Source organism: Accipiter gentilis, chromosome 1, assembly GCF_929443795.1.
Source record: "Accipiter gentilis chromosome 1, bAccGen1.1, whole genome shotgun sequence".
In the NCBI taxonomy this organism is placed as follows: Eukaryota; Metazoa; Chordata; class Aves; order Accipitriformes; family Accipitridae; genus Astur; species Astur gentilis.
This window is the reverse complement of record NC_064880.1, coordinates 33,091,621-33,108,688: the sequence shown is the minus strand read 5'-3', so window position 1 is coordinate 33,108,688 and position 17,068 is coordinate 33,091,621. Positions and strand designations below refer to the sequence as shown.

At 35.8% G+C, this 17,068-nt stretch overlaps 1 protein-coding gene across 5 annotated transcripts in view; it reads right to left on the bottom strand.

Moving 5' to 3' along the window:
• LRP2 (LDL receptor related protein 2) overlaps positions 1–17,068 on the bottom strand; it is a 134,374-nt gene that overhangs the window by 66,834 nt on the left and 50,472 nt on the right. For 3 of the 5 annotated variants that reach the window (XM_049806542.1, XM_049806551.1, XM_049806569.1), the window contains exons 19-32: positions 16,892–17,022; positions 16,053–16,190; positions 14,867–15,148; positions 13,454–13,693; positions 12,698–12,817; positions 12,197–12,313; positions 11,132–11,509; positions 10,614–10,628; positions 10,003–10,251; positions 8,607–8,818; positions 7,956–8,140; positions 6,787–7,015; positions 5,487–5,664; positions 3,359–3,487 (exon numbers count right to left, since the gene is read on the bottom strand). In XM_049806542.1, coding sequence (XP_049662499.1) covers positions 3,359–3,487; positions 5,487–5,664; positions 6,787–7,015; positions 7,956–8,140; positions 8,607–8,818; positions 10,003–10,251; positions 10,614–10,628; positions 11,132–11,509; positions 12,197–12,313; positions 12,698–12,817; positions 13,454–13,693; positions 14,867–15,148; positions 16,053–16,190; positions 16,892–17,022 — 2,603 coding nt within the window. The remainder of the gene's footprint in view (positions 1–3,358; positions 3,488–5,486; positions 5,665–6,786; positions 7,016–7,955; positions 8,141–8,606; positions 8,819–10,002; positions 10,252–10,613; positions 10,629–11,131; positions 11,510–12,196; positions 12,314–12,697; positions 12,818–13,453; positions 13,694–14,866; positions 15,149–16,052; positions 16,191–16,891; positions 17,023–17,068) is intronic. The other 2 variants (XM_049806560.1, XM_049806577.1) reach the window with 1 other exon arrangement.

The following is a 17,068-nucleotide window of genomic DNA, read 5'->3' as shown; positions in this document are numbered from 1 at the left end:
GAAGAGAATCTCCTGAACACCAATCCCCTTCTTTCTTGTGCTTTTGCCTTTGGAGAACAAATTCTAATCTCTTCTCTCTATAGGTACAAGCTACCACTTGATAGGGAACTGGGCTGCTACTGCTGCATAGAGCGTAGCAGTAACTCATTTCCTCTTTTATAGTAGATGAAAGACTTCTTTTGTTTTGGTTTTTTTTTTGTTTTTATTTTCTTCACTGGCTGCTTAATACATTTACATAAATTTTGCAGTGAAAATCTTAACATGAAAAACCACAAACCACAACATCATTGCATGTCTCAAAAATTGCTCTCCATACTTCTCTCTGGCAGCTGGAACTCTTTGTCAAATTTGACATAAGCTTTGATATCGTTTGTCTCGGCACAAATATCACATTTTGGCAAATTGCCTGAAGATATATAGCTAGCTCTGCCTGTGAAATTCTTGGACTTCTTCCATTTTTTTTCCCCTAAGAATGTGGCATGCCAGTGCTCTTCTGTAGAACATTTGCAAAGAACAGCAAAGAACAATGTGGAATTGTTCCAATGTATACAGGACCCTGGAGTCTTTATTCCCTTTCTAATTGTACACAGTACAACACTACTGAATCCTGCTGAAATACAGGTATGTGAATTCTCTAGGCTAGGCTGTTTGTACTTGAGAAGTTTGATAGTCTCATTTAAACCAATTATAGTCTACAGAAAATTTTTCGCTGATTGCTTCCTTGAAGTTTAACACCTATGCAAATCTATACAGTCTGATTATTCCTTATTCATACAACGGACAATAGAGCTAATTTGCAGAGATATACAGACCTAAAATCTGTGCAGCTTCATCAGACAGACATTAATATAGCTTCTGCAATTCTTAAACTTAATACAGGTTTACATGACAAATGATAAATGACGAAACTGTATAAAATTAATGTATTGTTATATTAAATATGCAAGTTTACCATATTAATACAAGATTTTAATATGCACAAATTCCTTGCGTCATTTCCAAGCTGGCTTGCTACATTACCATCTTTAACATCAACCTGAAATGCAGTTTAAATTAAATAAGTGCAAAGGCAATCTTACAATATTAGCACTCTTCATCTTACGTAAAGCTAGAAATGCTGCAATCCTAGAATCAATGCCTTTCCGTCAACATGAAGTTAGCAGTATTTAATATGTGAACTAAGTAGGCAGAGACCAGCAATATCATTGTGTTGTAGAGACACTGGGCAACCAAATGTATGCAGCTCAGTTTAATCTTTCTTCTGAAAGTTTGTGGTGGCCTATTAAAGTAAACAATGACCGCAAGGATAAGGATAATAGTAAACGTTAGAAAAGAAATAGCAAATGCCTATTCCTTTGTAATAATTAGCAATAATTAAAATCTTTTACCATGAAAGGAATCAGCATATTTTTTATAACTTTTTCCAATGTGCTGACCTTCAGCAAATACATTATTTTTAAAAATTCACAAAATCTGTATATTTTTTTACATACTATTTTAAATGCATAAATTGCATATAAAAACAAAATATAAGCCCATATAGTTTAAAAGACTTGTGCTTCACAGAGGGATATTTCTATTTCTCTCTTACACAATTCATATTGAGCAATTATGTAATTTATAAAAGGGCCACAACTGTACCTAAGTAGAAACAGAGAAGTTTGCAACATGTGGGAAATAAAGATAAGAACTGTCAATAGCTTGATTCAGTGGCAGAACTGTGTCAACCTCTACACAGGCATGTGCTTCATCACTGCCATGTTTCATTTCTTTCACCATGATCCCTTTATAAGCCTGTAAATACTAAAACCAGTATAGATTTCTAAAAGAAACCCTCTTTTTTAAAAATAGATTAAACAAACTTGCACTTCATCTCAGATTATATAAATTGTTAATTCTCTTACTGCTGCTAAGAAAAATGTTAATGCAGCATAGCTCTTTAAAGAGCACACTGCTAAGTTATCAAGCAGGAAAAGAGCATGATATGGCTTTTAAAATTTAGACAGCTTTAAAAGAACATTTAAAAGAACCTTTTGACTGACAAAAGATTTCTAGTGTTAGCTCATCCCAAAGACAATTTCTATTTAAATGTCAGTGATCTGAAGCTTCCTTATTAGGGAAGTACCAAAGTATAATTTATATCTGTACAACTGATGGAAAATTTAATAATTAATGCTTCATCTGACAAAATTAAGCTGGTCAAATTTCTAGTCACAAGCTGCCTGCCAGTAATTTTAATTTTTATGACTTTTTTTTTTTAATTAATTGTCTAAATGATTTTTACAAATCATTGAGATCTGTGGACTGTTCAAAGAAAGTTCAGTGGTACTTTTTGATATGAAGTTTTGTTTTCAAAGGTTAGCTCTGTTACAGCTGCATCACCTGTGGCATCTGTAATTTTAGGCTGTGTTTCTAGACCTCCTGCATTTGGCATAATAATTTTTTTACAATGGGGAGGGGAAAAGTTCAAGCTATGAAATTTTGATCTGAATTCCAAAATCCCTTAGTTCAGACTGCGTGAAGAGAATGATGAGGAACAAGGAGAGCATCTCTCCTCATTAGAGAAAACTGAAAGATCATGACTTACTTCTTAGCAAAATACAGGCTGAGAAAGAATGTGAGTCACTTCAAATATATACAACAGAACATATATCTGGGATGAAGGAGAACTACTGATGTTATTTATCCTGAAGGACAAAAATGGCACAAGAAATGGGCACAAACTGGGGAAAGGCTACATTCGAACAGAAAATCAGGTTTCCAAATATCAAAATTGTGAGGTTCAGTGAGTTTTAGGGGTAAAAAACCAAATTAATCTTAAACTGGAGCTTGACTAGCAAAAGGGGACATATGATATGGTAGTCAAGGCCAAGAAGGAAACAGACTTGAGTAACCAAGAAAGTCCCTTCTAGACCTGCATCCTGACATTCTTACAATTGCAACTCTTAAAAACAGGTTTCCAGGCTGAATATTTACAATGAGAAGGACAACATTCTGCCAGAGTATGTTTTCACTTTTAACTGATACTAAAGTCTTTTCCAGATGTATTCCAACAACAAAACCTTGAACGTGCTGAGAAATTTTAAAACATGGCTTCTTTAAAATGCTTAAAGGAAAAATTGGTTCATCCACTTCCCCCAAATGAAGCATTTGAATCTGATTTCTTTACAGAACCTGGCTCCAAACCTTTAGGCCAAGTATATTCCATGTGTCCTACATGAAGTCTGCCTGGAATGGCCCCAAACTTCGATTTCATGAGCAGCAGCCAACAGATCTGAAATATGCTTTTTGCCAGACAGAGGGATGGATTTGACAGTGTCAGGTTGGTTTTTTTATTCTCTCATTATTACTGCCCTACCTCTGATGCAGTTCCTGTTATCAGGAGAAAGTATCCATCCTGAAGGACAAGCACAGGAAAAAAAAAGTGGTCCAGATGAAGAAAGCAAGCAGAGGTGGCTACAGGGGGATGATGCACAAGAATTGATACCTGAAAAGAAAAAAAAAGTATTAGCAATTGTAACAATATGAGCAACTGGAAAGAATATTCAATCTCATTGCTACCGATAATATCAACCCAGCACTAAATCAGTTTTGCTATTTCCTTAAAATTAAAAAATTAAGTTATTTCTAAGAACCACAATACAATAGACTTGTAATAGGATATAATTTTTCATGTAAAACCAGTAGCATTATCACAGTGGTCTTTTCAATTTTTTTGCATCATAGAAAATCTTTCAAACTCCTTTTCAAACTTTTCGTAACTGCACTAGGAGGCCTGTGGGATTTTCAGTCTTTGATCATTATAACCCTTCTAAATGGGGGATTTAAATTATTTAGTGAAGCTTCTTGGAGAGAACTAAAGAGACAAAATAGTTGCCTACATCTCGTTCAAAGGCAGTTGGAGTTCAATGCATATTTTCTTGGATGACTTTGAAACTGTCAGTCTAAGCTTGTAAAATGTAAAAAAGACAGTGAAGAAGGTCTCTACTGACTGCTATTATTACTATACACTAAAATTTATCCATTTAGATCACTTCCATAAACATGCCACTAAAGAAGATTTTTCAGGATGAGCCATCTTCGCAATAAAAGTCAGATTTTGAGTACATTCTTAGCAACTGCAGCAGGCCTTAGCCTAAGAAGCTTGGAAGTTCCAGGAAATGACAGAATTGTTCCTAATATTAAAACTAACAAGAACTGAAAACAAATTAACAAGATGACAATAAAACGATGGCATAAACTCAGAACTCCAGCTGTAAGAAAATTATTCATTTCATCAGTTTAACAAATCCAGACTTTAGTTGGTGTAAGATCTAATGATTTACAAAAAAGGAGAGTAGATGATAGTTTTAATACTGCATCTGGAATTTCAATCAGCAAATAATTATTTCTTCATTGGTAAACTTTCTATTTTGCAAGTGCTTTATTCCCTTCTCTGTCTGGCCACATAAAGTGCAACAGAACTATTCTAAATGCAAGATCATAAAATGTACTAATTTAATACAATGAAGAAAAAGAAATAATTTTTCTCCACCAGTGGTAGAAAGTTTTTTAAATGTTGGGTTGTAAAATAAAACCTCTTAAACTAGAACTATGATGTATAAATTAATGGTACCCTCTGGTGACTGTACAATTTGCAGTGAGAGTGCCAAGTGGCTTTAGTTCTGAACATGATTGAAGAACGTTTTGTTCCAAAACAAATGTAGCACTGAAATTACTAGCGCCTTACTCAGATGCAAGTCCCTGCCCTCCTCAGTATGAAAGTTTTCAAGAAAAAAAAAAAAGTCATTGTAGCATTTTTTAATCAGAAACACTCCATACACAAGAAATATAGCAGAAAATTAAAGATAATATTCATATAAATATATTTCCCACTCTGCAAGTCATGCCATGAAATGATAAGAGGCCTGATTTGGAAGATAACTAACTAGGAGAAAGAAAAAAAAAAATATTTTTTTTTTTTTTACAGTCTTTCAGCTGCAAAAGATCATGTGCATATGATCTCAGCGGGAATCCTGAATGCAATGAAGGGGTTTATTTATTATTATTATTTCACCAATTAAAATAGTGCAGAAGTGCTTTCAGAAAAGGTTGATGACAGTAATCTTGTCTAAAAGAATATTATTAACATACAAGGAAGCGAGTCTGGTATGCCACAGAGACAAATTTTAAAAATCAAAATCCTTTCCAAAAATGCTCCAATTTTCTTATAAAAACATTCAAAACATAGTGCAAGAAACTGGCACATACTACTTTCCTTTTATTCTTTTTGGCTAGTCATTATGCTTACACACTGCCTAGGTTACTTTCCCTAAACACCAGGTTGGACAGGCTGAAGTGACTTTCAGTTGCAAGTCAATAGTATGAACTGTTTACTTGTTTTAACCCAGCCGATTTGCTGACAAGACTGATTCCAGGAGTGCATATATATGACATTACAGCATGGCTTATTTTTGTAATTACCAAAGTTGTTTTACTGAACTTACCATTAGGTTGCTTTACAGGATGGACTGCCACAAGCCCCAAAGGCTGGTGAATGTTATAAATCATAACTGTCTGGTTTCCTCCATGCCATTTATTAGCCCGAATTACTCGATTAGTATAGCGGTCACTCCAGTACACAAAATCTTCAAAGACAGTTAGAGCATGTGGATGCTGCAATATCTAAAACATAAGAATGTTTACCAATTTAGTTCTGGGGATTTGTATATTTAAAGCTTGCAATGAAGTAACAACAGAGCTGACCATGATTTTAAAAAAATAAGAAAAAAAAGCAGTTGTGTCTCAAAATATGTTTTTCAGCAAAAGAATACGAAATATCACCTATTGCCTGAAAACAAGACATTAATTATGGGGAAAATACACTTTTTTTTTAAATGAAAATGCTAAACAGACCCTGTGATATGTACAGCATGAGGAATTAACAAAGCAGTCTAACTGTAAGGCAGAACACTGGGAACCAACAGGTAAATACCCAATTGTAGATTTTCAAGGGCACAAGAGGAAATGTCTAGTGAGAGTTACAGACCTGTCAAGACCTTGCATCCCTGGTAAGCAACCCTACAATTTAGCAGAGGGTTGAAGAAGGTGGCTTATCTAAATTTCAGAAAACTAGGAGTGGGGCAAGAAAGTTTGCACCAGCTCCTATTTCACAAGAATTGTCTCTCTGGCCAAAAATAAAAGCCCCAAGGTTCAATTCTTGAAAATATACATGTGGTTATTTATACCAGCTTATATGTACCAACTGAATATCTGAACTGTTGTGCTGGTACAGGGACAGTGCTACAAGCTGACAGCAGCACTTCATTGGGAGATAGCCTGTAAGGGGGATGGTCTTCATGAAGTGCCCTGCACACAGCAAGTCCTGGCAGCACAAAACCTTTCACTGCTGTCAAGAATAGTAGCAATCTTCACTCACAGAAGGTGACCTGGTAAAGTTCTTCCAGGTTTTCGTACTGTATTTGCTTATACTAACTAGCTGGTGCATTTGCTGTAGGCAGTGTCAGATGTCATCTTTAGACTTCATGCATGCAGACAGAACAAATAAGAATTATCTAAAGCACTAAGATTACACTCAGCTCCAGGTTCTGTTGAAGATCTCCTGAGAGACTGTGAATAGGATATGTAATTCTTTTTCCAGCTGTAGCAAGCAGCTAGAATACTTTATATCTGCTTCACCCAAGTATTTTGAAGAAAAACACATCCAAGTCTATGACAGTGCAAATATGTTTTTAAGTACTATCGGCAAGGACACGGTAAAACAATGGTTTCTTATTAATGTCTTACCAGATCGCTTGCAACCGCCTGTCGTCTGTTGTTTCCATTGTAATCACAAAAATCGATATAATCAAGATAAGCATCAGCAAAATAGAGAAGTTTATTTGGATAATCAATGGAGAGTCCGTTGGGCCAATAGATTTTATTGTTAATAATCACTGTTCGCATTTTGCCATCCATGCTGGCTTTTTCAATTCGAGGGTTTTGGCCCCAGTCAGTCCAGAACATTACATGAGCACTGAAAAAATAACTTCTGGTTACCAATCTGAAAAAAACCTAGCTCCCTATTGAGAAACACTACACAAAGACTCATTAGCCAAAAAAATAGAAACAACCTTTTTAAGAAAAGTCCTACACAATGATGCTGTAATTATTCATTTCAGCAACATGCTTACTCAAGATATTACCATAATTTCTGTTGCAAAAATTCTTTTAATGCTTCTACTGCTGTTTTTGTTTGTGAATAATAGCAGCATAAAAAAGCTACTGTTATCACTGTTTTTCAGCATTGATTATAAGCTGATTTTCCGGTTGCTAAATAATAATTTGATATGGGTTTGTCCTTTTACAGGCATGCATTGATAATGTCAACAGTGCTATACTGAAAAGCCCCATGTGACTGGCCATCAACAGAGTTCAAAGCACTGAGGAGCTCAAAAAACAGTAAAAGTTTGTACACAAACAGTTCAAACCATAACATTCCACTTACTGTATGCCACTTGCTGTCTGAAATGGGAAGGTGCTTTTGTGATAACATTAATATGGTATAGATCATCATTTTAGACTTGGGGCTATGAAGGAACCTGTTCCTTGCCAGGTAGGCATATCACATTATACTACATGTAGGTTTGTGGTAAACCACCAACTGATAATGATACGTCAGAATTTTGAATTAATAGTTCTTAACTAGGAAGCAAATGCAGGAAAATCTGTTTTACAGGAAAAAACCCTATCTCGTTACAGTGAAACAGAACAATAGATTACACATAATTACCATATGATTTGAAATATTAAATCATCTCTGCAAACACATGATTTTAAAAAATTATCTTAAGTTTTCTCTTCCACTTGTCATTTACAATTACAATACAATTTGGGCGTATCTCAAATCTGATTATTGTTACATCATAAAATATGCATATTTAAAAAAAAAAATTAAAAAAAAAAAAAAGTCTTACTCAATTCTGGGATCCAACACTAGTCCCCTTGGGTTTGTTATATTTTCACTAATCAGCACAGTCCTGTGGCTCCCATCCATTTTAGAGACTTCAATTGTTTCCAGAACAAAGTCTGTCCAGTAGAGATTGCGACCTACCCAATCTACTGCTATACTTTCAGTCACAGTGACACCACTGTCAAACACCTGTTTAATAACAAAGAGAGAGAGCGAGAAAGAGAGAGAACAAACTAGTGATACTAAATTTTTTGCCCTTTCCATTCCTATAGATATGGAAAATGGAAACCAAATCTCCAATATTTTCTAGCTCTTTTATGCAGAATGAGTCACAATGTACATACTAAAAGCACTAACAAAGCATATACCTAAACACTCCTACCAACTTCAGTGGGTCTACTGAAGAAGTCAGCATCTACGAATAGGAAAATCAACTTATAGCCTGATGTTAAAAGATGGCTTCTTGAAAGCATTCAATTTTCTCTTTCAAAAAGCTATATGAAATGTTGGCTTAGTATCTACAAAGTTGTTTCACTTTGTCTATGTTATCTCTCTTACTATGTTGGGATTCCCTCTTCCCCTTTGTTAACTGGAGATGCAGTGTCTTCATTGTCTCTCTGCAACAAAGAGACAAGAATAACTCAGCAAAACTTACTATTTTTCGGTCAGTCCCATTTTGATAAGCACTCCAAATTTTATCCTGTGTTGTATCAGACCAAAAGATACGATCTGTGATTGAATCAAAATCAATAGCCACAATATTCCTCCCATCCCGAACCAGAGAATAAATACTATGTGACTGAGAGGTGATGTTGTCCACAACAATTTGGTTACGACTAGCCACCAGCAAAAGAAGATTCCCAGACTCTGTCAAAGGAAAAGAAATTAAAATAAACCAATAAGCTCTTCAACAGTAATTCTGTAAGAAAAAGAAACACTGACTAATTTGACATGGCTTTATAGCATCAAAGCTATTGTATCTAGATACATATATTGAAAGGACAAATTCAAATCAATTCTCAGGCCAAGATATTTTATCACATCCAGTCTGTACATCCTGACTTTTGGACCTGCCTTGGCTTTTCTCTACCCTTTCTCCACCATTTACTCTTTCTGCCAGACTCCTGTCTCAGTCTCATATCTGGACCTCCGGTCCTCTTCCCCATTGTCCAACTAGTTTGCTGCTGACATCCAACCCTCATTCCTCCATAAGCCACTCTTGGCTCCCAGTCCTGATTCAAAACCCGAAGTTCTTTGTACCACCAGTTACTCTACTCAGCCTGGCTCTTCCTCCTTTTTTAGCCAGCCTGCTCTTTTTTCCCCCTTTAGACTGCATGGGGACCAGGGAGAAGAATAAAGAGATTACAGGAAAGCCATGGGCTGCTGCAGTTAGATTGCTGTGCAGCACCTTACACTGATAATCTGCTCAAAAACAACTTAAGAGTAGCAACCATAAAGACAGCAAACTACAGGACACTCCCTATTATTAAAGGCCAAACTTATTTGCAGGTAAATTGCAAGAGTCTTCCACAACCTAAGTATATCCCTAAACCAGGAATCCTGTGGTGACAAATTCCACTGGGTATATGACTCCTCTGTACTGTCAGTGTACTACGTAAGAGACACAGAAAAATGGACTGCTAGGCTGTGTCGGTGTTGTTTGCTCTTTAGAAATGAGCACAGTATGGCATAGGCACTAGATAAGTCATGTGAAAGGCTGGGATTTAAACCCTCTGTGAGCATTGAACTTTACAAAGAGCAAATTTTAACCTGTGGCTTACACATGCGTGGCATTGCTTTTCTCCAGAATATTATTCTTGACCATTCCAGGGTTAAAAATTACAGTGTTAATTTAAATATATTATTTCAAGGAAATAATAGTTTCCAATTAACCCCTCAGCTGACAGTTTTAATACTCAAGGTCATCTGCCATGAACATGAACAGTAGCTGTTCACATCAGCTCTTTAAAAGAGAACAATATGAAAATGGCAAAACTGGACATTTCCCAGACACTGTTGTCATTCTTTAGGTTGACAACAATGTTCCTCACCTGCTGCTTTACAAGTCTTCCCGTTGGTTTCTAGAATGTATCCTTCATCACAGTAACACCTAAAAGACCCTCTCTCATTGTAACAGTGCTGACTACAAAAGCCTGGAGGGTCACATTCATTAATATCTTCACAGGTCTTGGAGTCATTTGCAAGCTGGTATCCAACAGGACAGGTACACTGAGCTCCAAATGGTCCTTGAATACATTCATGAGTGCATCCAGCATTATTGTCAGAGCAGCTCTCCTGATCTGAAATGGGGTTAAAATAAGCAAATAGTTAAGAAAAACTTCTTATGCTAAATTTCATACTTTGCAATTGCATTACCAGCCTAAGACTGCTGCTAAAACATAACTGCACGATCATCAGTTAAGCAATGTGAGACTGGACCGAGGCCCTTATGCAAAATATAACACACACAATGCACATAAAGGCAGGTAACAACATAGTATGTACTACTGAATCCCATTACATGAATGCTAAACAGAAGGCTGTCTCAGCATTTATAACAGATTCTTCAGAACTAGGTAGAAATATACAAAAAAATTTACTGTACCACTCCAAACCTAAAATTGTATTATAAACAATCATTTAAAATCATTTATAATCATACCTGGCTGGGGTTCATCTGAGAATGTGCATTGATTAAAGAGAAGAAGGAGGAAAGAAGGAGAGAAAGAAAAAGGTTATGCTTAAATCAATTCATAATCAACATAAATACAAATTCTGGCTACATGTGAGCTTTCAGATTTTTTTCATGATTTTTGAAGTTAGAAATTCAAAAGAAAATATTAAGGACTGAATCACCTTTCAACTGAACTTAAAGCATACCATGCTTTAGTGAATGTGTTCATTCCCATATTGCTATATAAAAACCTATATTAAAGTCAGCAGAAGTAACATTTGAATTCAGAGCACAAGATTGGACATAGCTAATGAATTCACTGGTCATCATCGTAGTCTCCTTTCATTGCAAGCAAGTTCCACTTAGTAATTTGAGCTCTGATTTCAGCATGCTTACAATTTCTGCTAGAAGTGTTGCTGCACTAAATACAGCATGCTGAATATTCCATTTCTTTCTGAAGCTGTAACACATAGTAGGCTATAACAGATGCTTGAACAGTAACTTACTGCACAATGGGGATTCATCTGCTCCATTAGGACAATCAGCAGAATTATCACATACTTTGCTCATATTCACACAGATACTGTGACCTGGACATTGCCACTGCCAGCTGGGGCACCGGAAGGGTTGAGTAGGACAATCTCTCTCATCACTCATATCCCTGCAGTCATTATCACCATCACAGATCCATGCTCGATAGACACAGTTGCCATTATCACAGCGGAAAAGAGATGGAGGACAGGTCCTGGCAGGACATCTATGATGTTCATCTGAGCCATCAGCACAGTCAAGATGGCCATCACATTCCCAGTTAGCAGGAACACAACTGCCATCTGATTGACATTGGAATTCATTCTGGTGGCACATCCCTGGTGGTCTTGTAGCTAAAACAGTGACATTCAACAGTTCAAAAGCTATTTCAATTTTAGACAGAGAAGCAAAATCACTATATTCAGCTCATCTTTTGCATAAGTAGTTACAATACTATTAAGAACTGTGTTGCTTTTAGATTTGGCCATAGAATCAGAGCCAGTTAATCTACATGACATTTCAGAATCTGACCAATTTAACTCCTACTTTATAATATCGTGAACAAGGCAATTCAACTGTTGTTATATTTTGAGCAAGCACATATTGATATCTGTGTATATTGGTATCTATGTACATGCCCAAAGCAATATGAAATTACTTGCTCAAACTAGTTTTCACCACCTTGCATTGCAACATTTTAACTAACTTAAATGAAAAAATACTCAGGGAAAAGTTTCAATCTAACTCTCATGGATACAAAGTTTTACTTTTAAACCCTGAGACTGAGGTGCCAAGTAAAACAAAATGTTAGAGCCAAAAGGAAAAGCAAACTCTACTCTGCCAGAAAAATCCACTCTTGAGCTGGAACCTACTGCGTTGGAAATTTCTGCTCAGAAAAATGATTTATAGACAAGCTTCCCTAAAATGAGTTTTGAGGTTTTAAGGACAGTAGTGCCAATTATTTGATATAGCAGATAAAGGAAATTTTCAGAAGCATTACCTAATAACCGAAGCCTTTCTTTCAGCATCAGTATACTTACGGCAATCAGTCTCATCTGAGTGATCATTACAGTCAAAAACACCATCACACTGGTAGTAAGTGCTGATACACTGGTCTCCACTTAGACATTTAAACTCTGTGGCACTGCAGTTATATACTACAAAATAAAAAAATATTATTGTTGTTTATTTATTTTGCAGAGCTAAACTGCACCCAATTTTTCTACAGGTGCCCAAGTCAGATATGATAGCAGGAGTTCAAGTTCCACTGCAGACCGTGCTTTCCCTCGGACACAGAAAATGCAGTGAGCTTGGAATCTACAGGAAAGAGAGGAAACAGATTTCAGCCCCTTGCAACCAGCCTAGAGATCAAAGGGCTTTCTAAAATGCTAAAACAAGCATCACAAACAAGGTTAATTTATGGATAGGTTTATAATGCTTTCTGCTGTCTTGGAGCTGGTAATAGGAGATCACCAAAGACACCTCCGGGGCAAGAGTGAGGAAACAATAAAGAGGCATTCAACAAACGAAGTTACACTTACTGCAGTCATGCTCATCAGCACCATCTATACAGTCTTTGTCTCCATCACAGACATAGAATGGGTCAATACAGCGATGGTCCGGACACTGAAATTGCCTGGGTTCACAAGTACCTGTGAAAGCTATTAAGAATGACAATAAATTCAGATGTGTTTCTTTTCTCTCTTCTGAAATCAGCATAACACTGAGATAGTAGAAAGACACTATCACTAACTTGCAGCATGTAATGCAGCAACTAGTAATGATATAAATTACAAGCACTAATACATTAGTATCAGATAATTGTTTATTCATATGTAGGCTTGGACTCATGCAAAACAAACAGAAGATTCCACTCAGCGGTAAATAATGCTAAAGAAAGTATATGGAAAAACTACTGTCTTACTCGGTAAAAACTTCAGGACTAGATTAGCTGACTACACTATTAGTCATTACTGAGATCACTCATGAAGTAAGTGCTTAGAACATCTAAGCTTTAGCTGCTTTTTGCTGTAAATTGCAGTAGATGACATTATGCAGCACCATGATTATAACTATCAAGTTGCCCCTTTCTATTTTTTTTATTATTTTTCTGCATTCTACTTGGCTCTAGCAGTTCAAATTAGGTGAGTTTTCCACATCTTATGGACTGCAAAACATTAGTCTAACTTAGATATTAGTTCTTTCTTCCTAATTTCATTTATCACCCTTACACCAACACACATATCTATGTTGACATACAGATGTGTTATAAAACAACAGACAGTTGTGATACTCACTGCAGTTTTTTTCATCTGACCCATCACCACAATCATTATCAGTATCACATAGCCAGATCCTAGGAATACATCGTCTATTATCACAGGTGAACTGGGTTACAGGGCATGAAGTGGGTCCTTGTGTAGGACAATGCAATTCATCACTGCCATCAAAACAGTCATTATGTTTATCACAACGCCAACGACCTGGAATACACTGTCCACTGGCACAGGTAAAAGCTGATGAAGCACAAGTATTGTCTAAATAAAAAAACAAAACAGGAGGACACTTTCATAAAGATTTCCAAAACCTGCCTTCCCTGCCGGAGTACTCAGTACATTTAGTACACTTACAGAATGTCTAAAATACGCATCAAATTCTAAAATCCACATTGGTTAAAATGAAAATGTCTGTCATGCCAATGTGCTGCAGAACTGAACAGAATACTTACAAGCTTTTTTAAACTGCAAGAATCAACAAAAAACTAAATTGTTAAGCACTTCAAAACAATCTAAAGAACAAGAAAAATAACTCTTCAAGTAACCATTTGCTTTATACTTTCCTTTTCCCCAAAATATGTTCTAGTTATTCTAAAATAGCCCACTAGTAAGAAATAGAGTTTATACCTTAGTCATACTAGTCATATGCATTAAGAAGCACATCTTATTAGTATACCCTATTTTCTTGTTTGTGATTTAAAAGAAAGAATTAATTCTGAAGAAAGAAGCAGCAAATATGTCATAAAAGCCAAGAACTCTTTAATATATTATCAACGATAATTATCCCACTGTTTCTCTCAATTTACTTGATCAATAAAATATTCTGTGAGACACAGTAAAACCAGGAAATGAACCAATATGCTTTTAATCCACTTCACTGTACAAATCCCGATGTAACAAATAGTTCAGAAGTGTCCAAATATAATGAAAACCATAAAATTTCTGTTCAGATTTTAAATTAAATAAAAGGTGCTGCTCTAACCTTAGAGGAAGGTTAGACAATGCATATGGTTTTGTTATTTTTCTTATGGTGCTATTTTTTAAATGACTTCATCTTTATTAAGATGGTTTGTCCTTCCTCATGCATCAAAATAAGGCAAGTGATATTCCACTATCTTTCAAAATTTACAAAAAACTAAGATAAAGGCAACGTTTTTCTTTAGAAGATAGATTTTTGTTACTCTGTAAATTGAATTTTGAGAACTAGTGAGATATGAATATTTTCATGCATTCTTTATGTGGCCAGTGTTGAATCCTGTATTCCCATGATTTATCCGAATAATTTCTAAAGTAACTAATCTCCCAGACAGATTTCAGGATTTTTCCATAGATGCAACCCTAAAAAATTGGGGTTTATTTCAACAAAATCAGACTGACCCATCAAACTTTCTGAACTGCAAACAACAAATACTGTTAATTACAGGGATTACTTACTTGAAGAACCACAGTTTTGTTCATCACTGTTATCGTGGCAATCATCAACACCATCACACTGATAGTATTGAGGCACACATCTTCCATTACCACAGGAAAATGAGTAGGAGCCACACTGTAAAGTGGGTGGCTCATTGGATGGATCTTCAACACACGTCAGCTGATTTGAAGCCAGCTTCATGCCATAAGGACAACCACAAACTCTCTGAAAATTTGGTACTGGGAAGCAGAAATGGCTGCAGTCTCCATTGGGATTTGTTCCTCTATTACAGTAGTTAGAGCCTTAAAAAGTGATAGAGAAGATCAATGTATACACTACTGATAACAGCCTGGAAACTATTAAAAGTGCACAGCAACTGTGAAAGAATATTTTACAAAAAAACATGCTGTAGCAAATCTTGGTTTTGTATACACTGCAAAACAGGGTCAAGTTCACTGACAGTAATAGTAGTAGTAAGTCATAATAATAAGTCCCACATTCCATATACTCTTCATTGACATGAATGCTTATGGAAGCCAGAACATACTATTAAATTTCATCCAATTTTCTGCCAATTTTCCACAACTGTCTGGAAACAAGAATACTACCACAAATGAGGACCTTTGAGCAAGGCTGGGAGATCTGATCCAATCTTTGGACACCAAATAGGTGGTGAGCCTCAGCACATGGTTTGATCCTAAGTTTGATAAGTACATTGAGTGTTTTATTAAATTAACCACAATACCAAATCCTTGATTTAGATCACAGAATTGCATAGAATTCAGCTGTGTAAAGAAGAAAAAATTAGAGACTTATGCACAGTGATTACTTTAAGAATAGTAGTTTGATTAATAAATGTTTACCCAATTCCTCAAAATAAATACTTCAGTTTAACTAAAACCTCTACCAGAAAAAGAGAAATACAAGGTTGTAATTGGTGATTCAATTACACAAAATACCATGGAATCATAATTTCCTTTTAAGGGGTTATTAAATAAAATAACCGAGTGGTGGAGGAAAACTGCATACAGTCACAAAACAGTGAAATATACAACATGTGATTTCAAGTGCCTGTGCTGCCTCCGCTGCATGTCAGTTATGACTCAGTAAAGCCATTTCTAAAATTGAGAGCAGAACCTGCTGTCCTGATGTTTTGTCTCTTATTCCCTATTTCATGTCTTTCATCTGTACAACAAAAGAGCTCACCTATTTGGGAATGAGCATCATATGCTTTAACATGCATAATGTTACTAATGCCCCTCCTTATAATAGTCATTTCTCCTCCATCAGACTTCCTCACTCGAACTATTCCACCAAGTCTCCAATCAGTGAAATAGGCATAACCTGTTTTGAAAGACATTTAACATATAACAATTACAGAGCAATATGACATAAAAGATCAAGCATAATGAGAAAAAACTGCAAGGGTTTGCATGTAAATTTAATAATTTTTCATAACTGCTTCATGACAAAGACAAAAGGACTTTTATCACTAGTGCAGTCAAAGTGAGTCCTTCAGTCATAGGCAGACATAACTTAGAACAAGCCCTCTCAGATTTCAGTTAAATTGAGATATAACAGACTCAACTGACATTTCAAATTCCAAGGCAATTTTAAAAGTCATTCATTAAGACAACTTTCCAGAAAATTTTAGAATATTTTTGAAGATACTTTTAGACAAAATCAAAAGGGGTCAGATGCTGACATCTTTTTTCGCACACAACATACATCCAGTGATAAACTCTACAGACAATTAATAAAATCTTGAAATTGCTGATCATCTCTAGGGAGGTGATCTACCTTGTCTGTCCACCATGAGTAGCCCACCTAGGAAGCTATAATTAGTACAGCATATCTGCCTTCCTGCACTAAAAGAGTTACCTGATCTGCCTCAAATTATTTAAACACAAATATACATTAAAAGTCCTATAAACGAGCAAGAAATACTAAATATATATATATTTAATAGAAACTTTCAACATTGCTTTTTATAGGAGAAGCAGTATTGCATAATAATAGATAATATTTTTCAATGCCAGACTTACCTCCAAAAATAGTAAGGCCAAATGGGTGAGTCATCTGAGTAATACGTTCAAGAGTCCGTCTGTCCAACCCATCAAAGGTGCTGTGCTCTATTTTATCGAAAAAGGCATCCACCCAGTACAGCCTTAGAGAACTAGAAATAATGAAAATGTCATATCTCTTCAAATGACATTATGTTG